The 12,850-nt window shown below is 48.4% G+C and overlaps 1 protein-coding gene across 1 annotated transcript in view; it reads right to left on the bottom strand.

The window, feature by feature from the left end:
- The window catches only part of LOC311125957 (DNA (cytosine-5)-methyltransferase 3A-like), a gene marked incomplete at its 5' end in the record, with an annotated part of 134,603 nt that overhangs the window by 2,817 nt on the left and 118,936 nt on the right, over positions 1-12,850 (bottom strand). The window contains 6 exons of the mRNA XM_084199983.1: positions 5,860-5,978; positions 9,126-9,195; positions 9,268-9,353; positions 9,993-10,141; positions 10,223-10,313; positions 12,599-12,744. Of these exons, the coding sequence (XP_084056109.1) occupies positions 5,860-5,978; positions 9,126-9,195; positions 9,268-9,353; positions 9,993-10,141; positions 10,223-10,313; positions 12,599-12,744 (661 nt within the window). The remainder of the gene's footprint in view (positions 1-5,859; positions 5,979-9,125; positions 9,196-9,267; positions 9,354-9,992; positions 10,142-10,222; positions 10,314-12,598; positions 12,745-12,850) is intronic.

Here is a 12,850-nt window from a genome sequence, read left to right as displayed (position 1 = left end):
TCTCCATCTCAGTATAGTTAGGTCAGGGGTCAGAGGTTACCTCTCCATCTCAGTATAGTTAGGTCAGGGGTCAGGGGTTACCTCTCCATCTCAGTATAGTTAGGTCAGGGGTCAGGGGTTACCTCTCCATCTCAGTATAGTTAGGTCAGGGGTCAGGGGTTACCTCTCCATGTCAGTATAGTTAGGTCAGGGGTCAGAGGTTACCTCTCCATCTCAGTATAGTTAGGTCAGGGGTCAGAGGTTACCTCTCCATGTCAGTATAGTTAGGTCAGGGGTCAGGGGTTACCTCTCCATGTCAGTATAGTTAGGTCAGGGGTCAGGGGTTACCTCTCCATCTCAGTATAGTTAGGTCAGGGGTCAGAGGTTACCTCTCCATCTCAGTATAGTTAGGTCAGGGGTCAGGGGTTACCTCTCCATGTCAGTATAGTTAGGTCAGGGGTCAGGGGTTACCTCTCCATCTCAGTATAGTTAGGTCAGGGGTCAGAGGTTACCTCTCCATCTCAGTATAGTTAGGTCAGGGGTCAGGGGTTACCTCTCCATCTCAGTATAGTTAGGTCAGGGGTCAGGGGTTACCTCTCCATCTCAGTATAGTTAGGTCAGGGGTCAGAGGTTACCTCTCCATCTCAGTATAGTTAGGTCAGGGGTCAGAGGTTACCTCTCCATCTCAGTATAGTTAGGTCAGGGGTCAGAGGTTACCTCTCCATCTCAGTATAGTTAGGTCAGGGGTCAGGGGTTACCTCTCCATCTCAGTATAGTTAGGTCAGAGGTTACCTCTCCATCTCAGTATAGTTAGGTCAGGGGTCAGAGGTTACCTCTCCATCTCAGTATAGTTAGGTCAGGGGTCAGAGGTTACCTCTCCATCTCAGTATAGTTAGGTCAGGGGTCAGAGGTTACCTCTCCATCTCAGTATAGTTAGGTCAGGGGTCAGAGGTTACCTCTCCATCTCAGTATAGTTAGGTCAGGGGTTACCTCTCCATCTCAGTATAGTTAGGTCAGGGGTCAGGGGTTACCTCTCCATCTCAGTATAGTTAGGTCAGGGGTCAGGGGTTACCTCTCCATCTCAGTATAGTTAGGTCAGGGGTCAGAGGTTACCTCTCCATCTCAGTATAGTTAGGTCAGGGGTCAGAGGTTACCTCTCCATCTCAGTATAGTTAGGTCAGGGGTCAGAGGTTACCTCTCCATCTCAGTATAGTTAGGTCAGGGGTTACCTCTCCATCTCAGTATAGTTAGGTCAGGGGTTACCTCTCCATCTCAGTATAGTTAGGTCAGGGGTCAGAGGTTACCTCTCCATCTCAGTATAGTTAGGTCAGGGGTCAGAGGTTACCTCTCCATCTCAGTATAGTTAGGTCAGGGGTCAGAGGTTACCTCTCCATCTCAGTATAGTTAGGTCAGGGGTCAGAGGTTACCTCTCCATCTCAGTATAGTTAGGTCAGGGGTCAGGGGTTACCTCTCCATCTCAGTATAGTTAGGTCAGGGGTCAGAGGTTACCTCTCCATCTCAGTATAGTTAGGTCAGGGGTCAGGGGTTACCTCTCCATCTCAGTATAGTTAGGTCAGGGGTCAGAGGTTACCTCTTCATCTCAGTATAGTTAGGTCAGGGGTCAGAGGTTACCTCTCCATCTCAGTATAGTTAGGTCAGAGGTTACCTCTCCATCTCAGTATAGTTAGGTCAGGGGTCAGGGGTTACCTCTCCATCTCAGTATAGTTAGGTCAGGGGTCAGAGGTTACCTCTCCATCTCAGTATAGTTAGGTCAGGGGTCAGGGGTTACCTCTCCATGTCAGTATAGTTAGGTCAGGGGTCAGGGGTTACCTCTCCATCTCAGTATAGTTAGGTCAGGGGTCAGAGGTTACCTCTCCATCTCAGTATAGTTAGGTCAGGGGTCAGGGGTTACCTCTCCATCTCAGTATAGTTAGGTCAGGGGTCAGGGGTTACCTCTCCATCTCAGTATAGTTAGGTCAGGGGTCAGGGGTTACCTCTCCATCTCAGTATAGTTAGGTCAGGGGTCAGGGGTTACCTCTCCATCTCAGTATAGTTAGGTCAGGGGTCAGGGGTTACCTCTCCATCTCAGTATAGTTAGGTCAGGGGTCAGGGGTTACCTATCCATCTCAATATAGTTAGGTCAGGGGTCAGAGGTTACCTCTCCATCTCAGTATAGTTAGGTCAGGGGTCAGAGGTTACCTCTCCATCTCAGTATAGTTAGGTCAGGGGTCAGAGGTTACCTCTCCATCTCAGTATAGTTAGGTCAGGGGTCAGGGGTTACCTCTCCATCTCAGTATAGTTAGGTCAGAGGTTACCTCTCCATCTCAGTATAGTTAGGTCAGGGGTCAGAGGTTACCTCTCCATCTCAGTATAGTTAGGTCAGGGGTCAGAGGTTACCTCTCCATCTCAGTATAGTTAGGTCAGGGGTCAGAGGTTACCTCTCCATCTCAGTATAGTTAGGTCAGGGGTCAGAGGTTACCTCTCCATCTCAGTATAGTTAGGTCAGGGGTCAGAGGTTACCTCTCCATCTCAGTATAGTTAGGTCAGGGGTCAGGGGTTACCTCTCCATCTCAGTATAGTTAGGTCAGGGGTCAGAGGTTACCTCTCCATCTCAGTATAGTTAGGTCAGGGGTCAGGGGTTACCTCTCCATCTCAGTATAGTTAGGTCAGGGGTCAGAGGTTACCTCTCCATCTCAGTATAGTTAGGTCAGGGGTCAGGGGTTACCTCTCCATCTCAGTATAGTTAGGTCAGAGGTTACCTCTCCATCTCAGTATAGTTAGGTCAGGGGTCAGAGGTTACCTCTCCATCTCAGTATAGTTAGGTCAGGGGTCAGAGGTTACCTCTCCATCTCAGTATAGTTAGGTCAGGGGTCAGAGGTTACCTCTCCATCTCAGTATAGTTAGGTCAGGGGTTACCTCTCCATCTCAGTATAGTTAGGTCAGGGGTCAGGGGTTACCTCTCCATCTCAGTATAGTTAGGTCAGGGGTCAGGGGTTACCTCTCCATCTCAGTATAGTTAGGTCAGGGGTCAGAGGTTACCTCTCCATCTCAGTATAGTTAGGTCAGGGGTCAGAGGTTACCTCTCCATCTCAGTATAGTTAGGTCAGGGGTCAGAGGTTACCTCTCCATCTCAGTATAGTTAGGTCAGGGGTCAGAGGTTACCTCTCCATCTCAGTATAGTTAGGTCAGGGGTTACCTCTCCATCTCAGTATAGTTAGGTCAGGGGTTACCTCTCCATCTCAGTATAGTTAGGTCAGGGGTCAGAGGTTACCTCTCCATCTCAGTATAGTTAGGTCAGGGGTCAGAGGTTACCTCTCCATCTCAGTATAGTTAGGTCAGGGGTCAGAGGTTACCTCTCCATCTCAGTATAGTTAGGTCAGGGGTCAGAGGTTACCTCTCCATCTCAGTATAGTTAGGTCAGGGGTCAGGGGTTACCTCTCCATCTCAGTATAGTTAGGTCAGGGGTCAGAGGTTACCTCTCCATCTCAGTATAGTTAGGTCAGGGGTCAGGGGTTACCTCTCCATCTCAGTATAGTTAGGTCAGGGGTCAGAGGTTACCTCTTCATCTCAGTATAGTTAGGTCAGGGGTCAGAGGTTACCTCTCCATCTCAGTATAGTTAGGTCAGAGGTTACCTCTCCATCTCAGTATAGTTAGGTCAGGGGTCAGGGGTTACCTCTCCATCTCAGTATAGTTAGGTCAGGGGTCAGGGGTTACCTCTCCATCTCAGTATAGTTAGGTCAGGGGTCAGAGGTTACCTCTCCATCTCAGTATAGTTAGGTCAGGGGTCAGAGGTTACCTCTCCATCTCAGTATAGTTAGGTCAGGGGTCAGAGGTTACCTCTCCATCTCAGTATAGTTAGGTCAGGGGTCAGAGGTTACCTCTCCATCTCAGTATAGTTAGGTCAGAGGTTACCTCTCCATCTCAGTATAGTTAGGTCAGGGGTCAGGGGTTACCTCTCCATCTCAGTATAGTTAGGTCAGGGGTCAGGGGTTACCTCTCCATCTCAGTATAGTTAGGTCAGGGGTCAGAGGTTACCTCTCCATCTCAGTATAGTTAGGTCAGGGGTCAGGGGTTACCTCTCCATCTCAGTATAGTTAGGTCAGGGGTCAGAGGTTACCTCTCCATCTCAGTATAGTTAGGTCAGGGGTCAGAGGTTACCTCTCCATCTCAGTATAGTTAGGTCAGGGGTCAGAGGTTACCTCTCCATCTCAGTATAGTTAGGTCAGAGGTTACCTCTCCATCTCAGTATAGTTAGGTCAGAGGTTACCTCTCCATCTCAGTATAGTTAGGTCAGGGGTCAGGGGTTACCTCTCCATCTCAGTATAGTTAGGTCAGGGGTCAGGGGTTACCTCTCCATCTCAGTATAGTTAGGTCAGGGGTCAGGGGTTACCTCTCCATCTCAGTATAGTTAGGTCAGGGGTCAGGGGTTACCTCTCCATCTCAGTATAGTTAGGTCAGGGGTCAGGGGTTACCTCTCCATCTCAGTATAGTTAGGTCAGGGGTTACCTCTCCATCTCAGTATAGTTAGGTCAGGGGTCAGAGGTTACCTCTCCATCTCAGTATAGTTAGGTCAGGGGTCAGAGGTTACCTCTCCATCTCAGTATAGTTAGGTCAGGGGTCAGAGGTTACCTCTCCATGTCAGTATAGTTAGGTCAGGGGTCAGGGGTTACCTCTCCATCTCAGTATAGTTAGGTCAGGGGTCAGGGGTTACCTCTCCATCTCAGTATAGTTAGGTCAGGGGTCAGAGGTTACCTCTCCATCTCAGTATAGTTAGGTCAGGGGTCAGGGGTTACCTCTCCATCTCAGTATAGTTAGGTCAGGGGTCAGAGGTTACCTCTCCATCTCAGTATAGTTAGGTCAGGGGTCAGAGGTTACCTCTCCATCTCAGTATAGTTAGGTCGGAGGTCAGAGGTTACCTCTCCATCTCAGTATAGTTAGGTCAGGGGTCAGGGGTTACCTCTCCATCTCAGTATAGTTAGGTCAGGGGTCAGAGGTTACCTCTCCATCTCAGTATAGTTAGGTCAGAGGTTACCTCTCCATCTCAGTATAGTTAGGTCAGGGGTCAGGGGTTACCTCTCCATCCCAGTATAGTTAGGTCAGGGGTCAGGGGATACCTCTCCATCTCAGTATAGTTAGGTCAGGGGTCAGAGGTTACCTCTCCATCTCAGTATAGTTAGGTCAGGGGTCAGAGGTTACCTCTCCATCTCAGTATAGTTAGGTCAGGGGTCAGAGGTTACCTCTCCATCTCAGTATAGTTAGGTCAGGGGTCAGAGGTTACCTCTCCATCTCAGTATAGTTAGGTCAGGGGTCAGAGGTTACCTCTCCATCTCAGTATAGTTAGGTCAGGGGTCAGGGGTTACCTCTCCATCTCAGTATAGTTAGGTCAGGGGTCAGAGGTTACCTCTCCATCTCAGTATAGTTAGGTCAGGGGTCAGGGGTTACCTCTCCATCTCAGTATAGTTAGGTCAGAGGTTACCTCTCCATCTCAGTATAGTTAGGTCAGGGGTCAGGGGTTACCTCTCCATCTCAGTATAGTTAGGTCAGGGGTCAGAGGTTACCTCTCCATCTCAGTATAGTTAGGTCAGGGGTCAGAGGTTACCTCTCCATCTCAGTATAGTTAGGTCAGGGGTCAGAGGTTACCTCTCCATCTCAGTATAGTTAGGTCAGGGGTCAGAGGTTACCTCTCCATCTCAGTATAGTTAGGTCAGGGGTCAGAGGTTACCTCTCCATCTCAGTATAGTTAGGTCAGAGGTTACCTCTCCATCTCAGTATAGTTAGGTCAGGGGTCAGAGGTTACCTCTCCATCTCAGTATAGTTAGGTCAGGGGTCAGAGATTACCTCTCCATCTCAGTATAGTTAGGTCAGGGGTCAGGGGTTACCTCTCCATCTCAGTGCACCAGAGTATGTCCTCCTTGTTGTCCATGTAAACAGGGAAGTGTTGATCCTTCCCCTGCTTCACCGAGTTAGAACGTGTTGTTATCGTACGCACCTTCCCAAACTACAACAGATAAATATATGTTTCTGGTCAGGAGGGGACACACCTGACCAAGTGGTTAAACACAGACACATGGAAAGATCAACACGGTGCTCCACTCCACCTTATAGAAACTTAAATCAGGTGCTGGATCCTCCTATAACAGAAATAGAACAGCACTCCGGTGAATAAACTGAAATTGACATATTTTTATTGCATCATGAACGTTTGGGGTATGAGCCCTTCTTCAGCGGTCAAGGCAATGGCAATCAATATCACAACAACCAGACCTCACAGGTGGGCATCATGATACATTAACAGGCAGTACTAGTCAGTAGAGATCCCAGCAGAGGGACATGACAATCAAATAAAGATATACTGAACGACGCAATACACATGGTCTGCGGTTGTGAGGCCGGTTGGACGTACTGCCACATTTTCTCAAACGACGTTGGAGGTGGCTTATGGTAGAGAAATGAATATTCAATTCTCTGGCAACAGCTCTGGTGGATATTCCTGCAGTCAGCATGCCAATTGCACCTTCCCTTAAAACTTGAGACATCTGTGGCATTGTGTTGTGTGACAAAACTGTACATTTTAGAGTGGCCTTCAATATGTCTCTCTTTGAAGAGGACCAAGCGTTCTATTCAATATGTCTCTCTTTGAAGAGGACCAAGCGTTCTATTCAATATGACTCTCTGAAGAGGACCAAGCGTTCTATTCAATATTTCTCTCTTTGAAGAGGACCAAGCGTTCTATTCAATATGTCTCTCTTTGAAGAGGACCAAGCGTTCTATTCAATATGTCTCTCTTTGAAGAGGACCAAGCGTTCTATTCAATATGACTCTCTGAAGAGGACCAAGCGTTCTATTCAATATGACTCTCTGAAGAGGACCAAGCGTTCTATTCAATATTTCTCTCTTTGAAGAGGACCAAGCGTTCTATTCAATATGTCTCTCTTTGAAGAGGACCAAGCGTTCTATTCAATATGTCTCTCTTTGAAGAGGACCAAGCGTTCTATTCAATATGTCTCTCTTTGAAGAGGACCAAGCGTTCTATTCAATATGTCTCTCTTTGAAGAGGACCAAGCGTTCTATTCAATATGTCTCTCTTTGAAGAGGACCAAGCGTTCTATTCAATATGTCTCTTTTTGAAGAGGCCATTTCTCCTCATCTACTCCCACTAACAAGCAACGTTTGAAACCCTCGTGGCTTTGAGTCTCTAGTGACTCTTGTCAAGGAGTGAAATCTAATTCAATACCTTCACCAATTCAATGCCCATATAATGTAAGGTACTTAGTTCATGATTATGGCTGTTGAAATGCCTGGCAAAAGGTGATTTTTCATCATGGTTGTGAATGGAGCTCTGATGCTCACAAATCCTTGCCTTAAGTTCAGGTTTTGTGTTACCTACGTAATAAAAGTTACAGCAACACTTCAGGAGACATGTTATTCTACCTTGAACCTTTATCCTCCGACCCGGATGTGGTTGGATAGGAGAGTTCCCTCTGATCGTGGGGTAACAGTGGACATCGTGGTGACAAGGGATCAGGAATGATAGACATAAAATGTGATTCTTGTTTCTGTCCTTACTAAACATCCCGCAAATTTGAGGGTCTCCTATAGCAAAACCTCGGGGGGGATTCAAACGCTTTACCAAAGCAGGGGTCTCCGTGTAATACACAGGACGTGGACTCCCCTTCAAATTAGTGGATTCAGCTGTGTCAGCCACACCCGTTGCTGACAGGTGTATAAAATCGAGCACACAGCCATGCAATCTCCATAGACAAACGTTGGCAGTAGAATGGTGTTACTGAAGAGCTCAGTGACTTTCAACGTGGCACCGTCATAGGATGCCACCTTTCCAACAAGTCAGTTTGGCAATATCTGCCCTGCTAGAGCTGCCCCGGTCAACTGTACCTGCTGTTATTGGGAAGTGGAAACGTCTAGGAGCAACAACGGCTCAGCCGTGCAGAGATAGCCCAAGACAAGCTCTTAGAACGGGACCGCCGAGGGCTGAAGCGCACAGCGCGTAAAAATTGTCTGTCCTCGGTTGCAACACTCACTACTGAGTTCCAAACTGCCTTTGGAAGCAATGTCAGTACAAGAACTGTTTGTCGGGAGCTTCATGAAATGGGTTTCCATGGCCGAGCAGCCGCACACAAGCCTAAGATCACCATGTGCAAAGCCAAGCATCGGCTGGAGTGGTGTAAAGCTCGCTGCAATTGGACTCTGGAGCAGTGGAAACACGTTCTCTGGAGTGATGAATCACGCTTCACTATCTGGCAGGCCAATGAACAAATCTGGGTTTGGCGGATGCCAGGAGAACGCAACCTGCCCGAATGCATAGTGCCAACTGTAAAGTTTGGTGGAGGAGGAATAATTGTCTGGGGCTGTTTTTCATGGTTCGGGCCCCTAAGTTCCAGTGAAGGGAAATCTTAACGCTACAGCATACAATGACATAGTAGACATTTCTGTGCTTCCAACTTTGTGGCAACAGTTTGGGGAAGGCCCTTTCCTGTCTCAGCAGGACAACGCCCCCGTGCACAAAGCGAGGTCCATACAGAAATGGTCTGTAGGTGGTCACCAAAGTTGGAATGTCTTTTTATTTTATTTTATTTTTTAGGTTTGTTGTAGTAGGTTCTAAATAGGCCAAACATTTAGGTAATGACATCATAATATAATGTAATGTAATTGTGTGTCTGTATTGGACTGTCATATATATTTCCTCCCCAGCTCTCTCTGCTGGGATCTCTTGATGGGCCAATACTGACTGGGAATGTAGAATTATGCCCACCTGTGTAGTATAGCTGTTGTGAAATTGATTGCCATTGCCTTACATGCTGTGTAGGTCAGGGGTCATTTAGCCTTACATGCTGTGTAGGTCAGGGGTCATTTAGCCTTGCATGCTGTGTAGGTCAGGGGTCATTTAGCCTTGCATGCTGTGTAGGTCAGGGGTCATTTAGCCTTACATGCTGTGTAGGTCAGGGGTCATTTAGCCTTGCATGCTGAAGAAGGGCTCATACCGAAATGTTCGTGCGGCAATAAAAATGTCAATTTAAGTTTATTTACCAGAGTGCTGTCCTACACACACACACACACACACACACACACACACACTAACACACACACACACACACACTAACACACACACACACACACACGCGTGTACCTTGGCTGTGCGTCCGTGCTCCAGACAGTCTTGTAGCTCCAGTCTATCATTCACCATGGCTGTGAGAGGTCTGAACACAGACATTATCACTATTACACTACTGTTTCATTATTATTCTGGTTATTATAATTCAGTGTCTTACCGTCCCATGCCCGGCAGGTTTCCCCAGAAGTATCTGGCGCGGTGGGCAGCAGACACCTCTTTGGCATCGATCATCACTGGGTTACACTGGAAAACACACACACACAGTTAGACAGTGTTGTCCTCAGTATGTGTGAGAGCTCATGTACCTCTCATGGCCACACGGGGGCAGCAATGTGCCATAGACAACAATTAATACATGAGGTACCTCTCATGGCCACACGGGGGCAGCAATGTGCCATAGACAACAATTAACACATGATGTACCTCTCATGGCCACACGGGGGCAGCAATGTGCCATAGACAACAATTAATACATGATGTACCTCTCATGGCCACACGGGGGCAGCAATGCTCCATAGACAACAATGAATCCACTGGATTACTGTAATGCTCTAGAGCAGGGATAGGCAACTTTGATGGGGGAGGGGCCACAAAAAAATTTGACCTCATCATGAGGGGCTGCAGTTGCTAATTAATGGGCTAATTGAGTGACTATCAGTGACTGACATAACAAGATACAAACTGTTGATGCACAACCAAATGTATTCTATTGATGTACCTCGCAACAGTAAGTTGAGACCACGACAGAGTTATTTGGGGGGGGGGGGGGGGGGATTGATCTGAAGGCCTTCAAAAGGAGGGCCGCATGCCACCAGTTGCCCATCCCTGCTCTAGAGTGAATGCCCAACATTAATGTGTGTGTGTGAGTGCATGTGTGTGTACCTCGAGGAAGCGTGAGATGTCTCTCTTGTCGCTGATCCCCATGGCAACGACATTCTCAAAGAGCCAGAAGAACGGTCGGTGGTCGTCTGGTTTGGGACGGGCCTCGTGGAGTAGCCGGTAAAACTCAAAGAACAGCCGCCCAGTACCCTCTGGAGGGTACACACACACAGACTTTATTATGAGGGACATTTCACAGGGAGGTACTGATGAAATGTGAGACACACACCCACCGAAGAGTCCCTTCCTGGCGGGGTTGACAATGGACAGGTCATTACAGGGACTTCCTCCAATCACCAGGTCAAATGGACCCCAGTCCTGGATCTACAGACAGAATGTATGGTGTTTAGTCAGTAGCCATGTCTGAACCAGACAGCAGGACACCCCCTGGACAGGACACTAGTCTATCTCCTGTTTATGTAGTGAGACAGCAGGACACCCCCTGGACAGGACACTAGTCTATCTCCTGTTTCTGTAGTGAGACAGCAGGACACCCCCTGGACAGGACACTAGTCTATCTCCTGTTTCTGTAGTGAGACAGCAGGACACCCCCTGGACAGGCTGTAGTGAGACAGCTTGATGTACCAGTACACCCCCTGGACAGGACACTAGTCTATCTCCTGTTTCTGTAGTGAGGCAGCTTGATGTACAGGACACCCCCTGGACAGGACACTAGTCTATCTCCTGTTACTGTAGTGAGACAGCTTGATGTACCAGTACACCCCCTGGACAGGACACTAGTCTATCTCCTGTTACTGTAGTGAGACAGCTTGATGTACCAGTACACCCCCTGGACAGGACACTAGTCTATCTCCTGTTTCTGTAGTGAGACAGCAGGACACCCCCTGGACAGGACACTAGTCTATCTCCTGTTTCTGTAGTGAGACAGCAGGACACCCCCTGGACAGGACACTAGTCTATCTCCGGTTTCTGTAGTGAGACAGCAGGACACCCCCTGGACAGGACACTAGTCTATCTCCTGTTTCTGTAGTGAGACAGCTTGATGTACAGTACACCCCCTGGACAGGACACTAGTCTATCTCCTGTTTCTGTAGTGAGACAGCTTGATGTACCAGTACACCCCCTGGACAGGACACTAGTCTCTCTCCTGTTTCTGTAGTGAGACAGCTTGATGTACCAGTACACCCCCTGGACAGGACACTAGTCTATCTCCTGTTTCTGTAGTGAGACAGCAGGACACCCCCTGGACAGGACACTAGTCTATCTCCTGTTTCTGTAATGAGACAGCTTGATGTACCAGTACACCCCCCTGGACAGGACACTAGTCTATCTCCTGTTTCTGTAGTGAGACAGCAGGACACCCCCTGGACAGGACACTAGTCTATCTCCTGTTTCTGTAGTGAGACAGCTTGATGTACCAGTACACCCCCTGGACAGGACACTAGTCTCTCTCCTGTTTCTGTAGTGAGACAGCTTGATGTACCAGTACACCCCCTGGACAGGACACTAGTCTCTCTCCTGTTTCTGTAGTGAGACAGCTTGATGTACAGTACACCCCCTGGACAGGACACTAGTCTATCTCCTGTTTCTGTAGTGAGACAGCTTGATGTACCAGTACACCCCCTGGACAGGACACTAGTCTATCTCCTGTTTCTGTAGTGAGACAGCAGGACACCCCCTGGACAGGACACTAGTCTATCTCCTGTTTCTGTAGTGAGACAGCTTGATGTACAGGACACCCCCTGGACAGGACACTAGTCTATCTCCTGTTTCTGTAGTGAGACAGCTTGATGTACAGTACACCCCCTGGACAGGACACTAGTCTATCTCCTGTTTCTGTAGTGCGACAGCTTGATGTACCAGTACACCCCCTGGACAGGACACTAGTCTATCTCCTGTTTCTGTAGTGAGACAGCTTGATGTACAGGACACCCCCTGGACAGGACACTAGTCTATCTCCTGTTTCTGTAGTGAGACAGCTTGATGTACCAGTACACCCCCTGGACAGGACACTAGTCTATCTCCTGTTTCTGTAGTGAGACAGCTTGATGTACAGGACACCCCCTGGACAGGACACTAGTCTATCTCCTGTTTCTGTAGTGAGACAGCAGGACACCCCCTGGACAGGACACTAGTCTATCCATCTCCTTAATGGCATCAGGTCACATTTTTGATGTTTTTGATATGACTCGACTTGGGGTCGAACCCCCACTTTCCAATCCCAGGGCAGACGACACTCTAACCACAAGACCACTGAGTTGGATCTACGATAGGGTTAGAGTTATTATGGAACTTTAGAAGGAGGAGAGAAGAGGAGGAGGAGAGAAGAGGAGGAGGAGAGGAGGAGAAGAGGAGGAGAAGGAGGAGAGGAGGAGAGGAGGAGGGAAGAGGAGGAGGAGATAAGAGGAGGAGAAGAGGAGGAGAAAGAGGAGGGGAGGAGAGGAGGAGGAGATAAGAGGAGGAGGAGAGGAGGAGAAGGAGGAGAGGATACGAGGAGGAGGAGAGGAGGAGAGGAGGAGGGAAGAGGAGGAGGAGATAAGAGGAGGAGGAGAGGAGGAGAAGGAGGAGATAAGAGGAGGAGGAGATAAGAGGAGAAGAAGAGGGGGAGAGAAGAGGGGGAGAGAAGAGGGGGAGGAGAGAAGACTCACGTGTTTGTGTGTGACGTTGCGGATGTCTCCAACATATATGATGGAACCATGGTGACGTACGATCCCCACGGTGATAGAATCCTCACACACCTCTGAAGCCACGTACCTGTCCACCTGAATACCCAGGTCCCTTAGCACCAACAGACCTATACACACACACACACATTAATAACACACATATAGACAAAAACATTATACTACACACACACACACACACACACACACACACACACACACACACACACACACACA

This window comes from Coregonus lavaretus, assembly GCF_964263955.1.
Source record: "Coregonus lavaretus genome assembly, contig: HAP1_SCAFFOLD_137, whole genome shotgun sequence".
NCBI classification, from domain to species: Eukaryota; Metazoa; Chordata; class Actinopteri; order Salmoniformes; family Salmonidae; genus Coregonus; species Coregonus lavaretus.
This window is presented reverse-complemented; position numbering and strand designations above follow the sequence as displayed.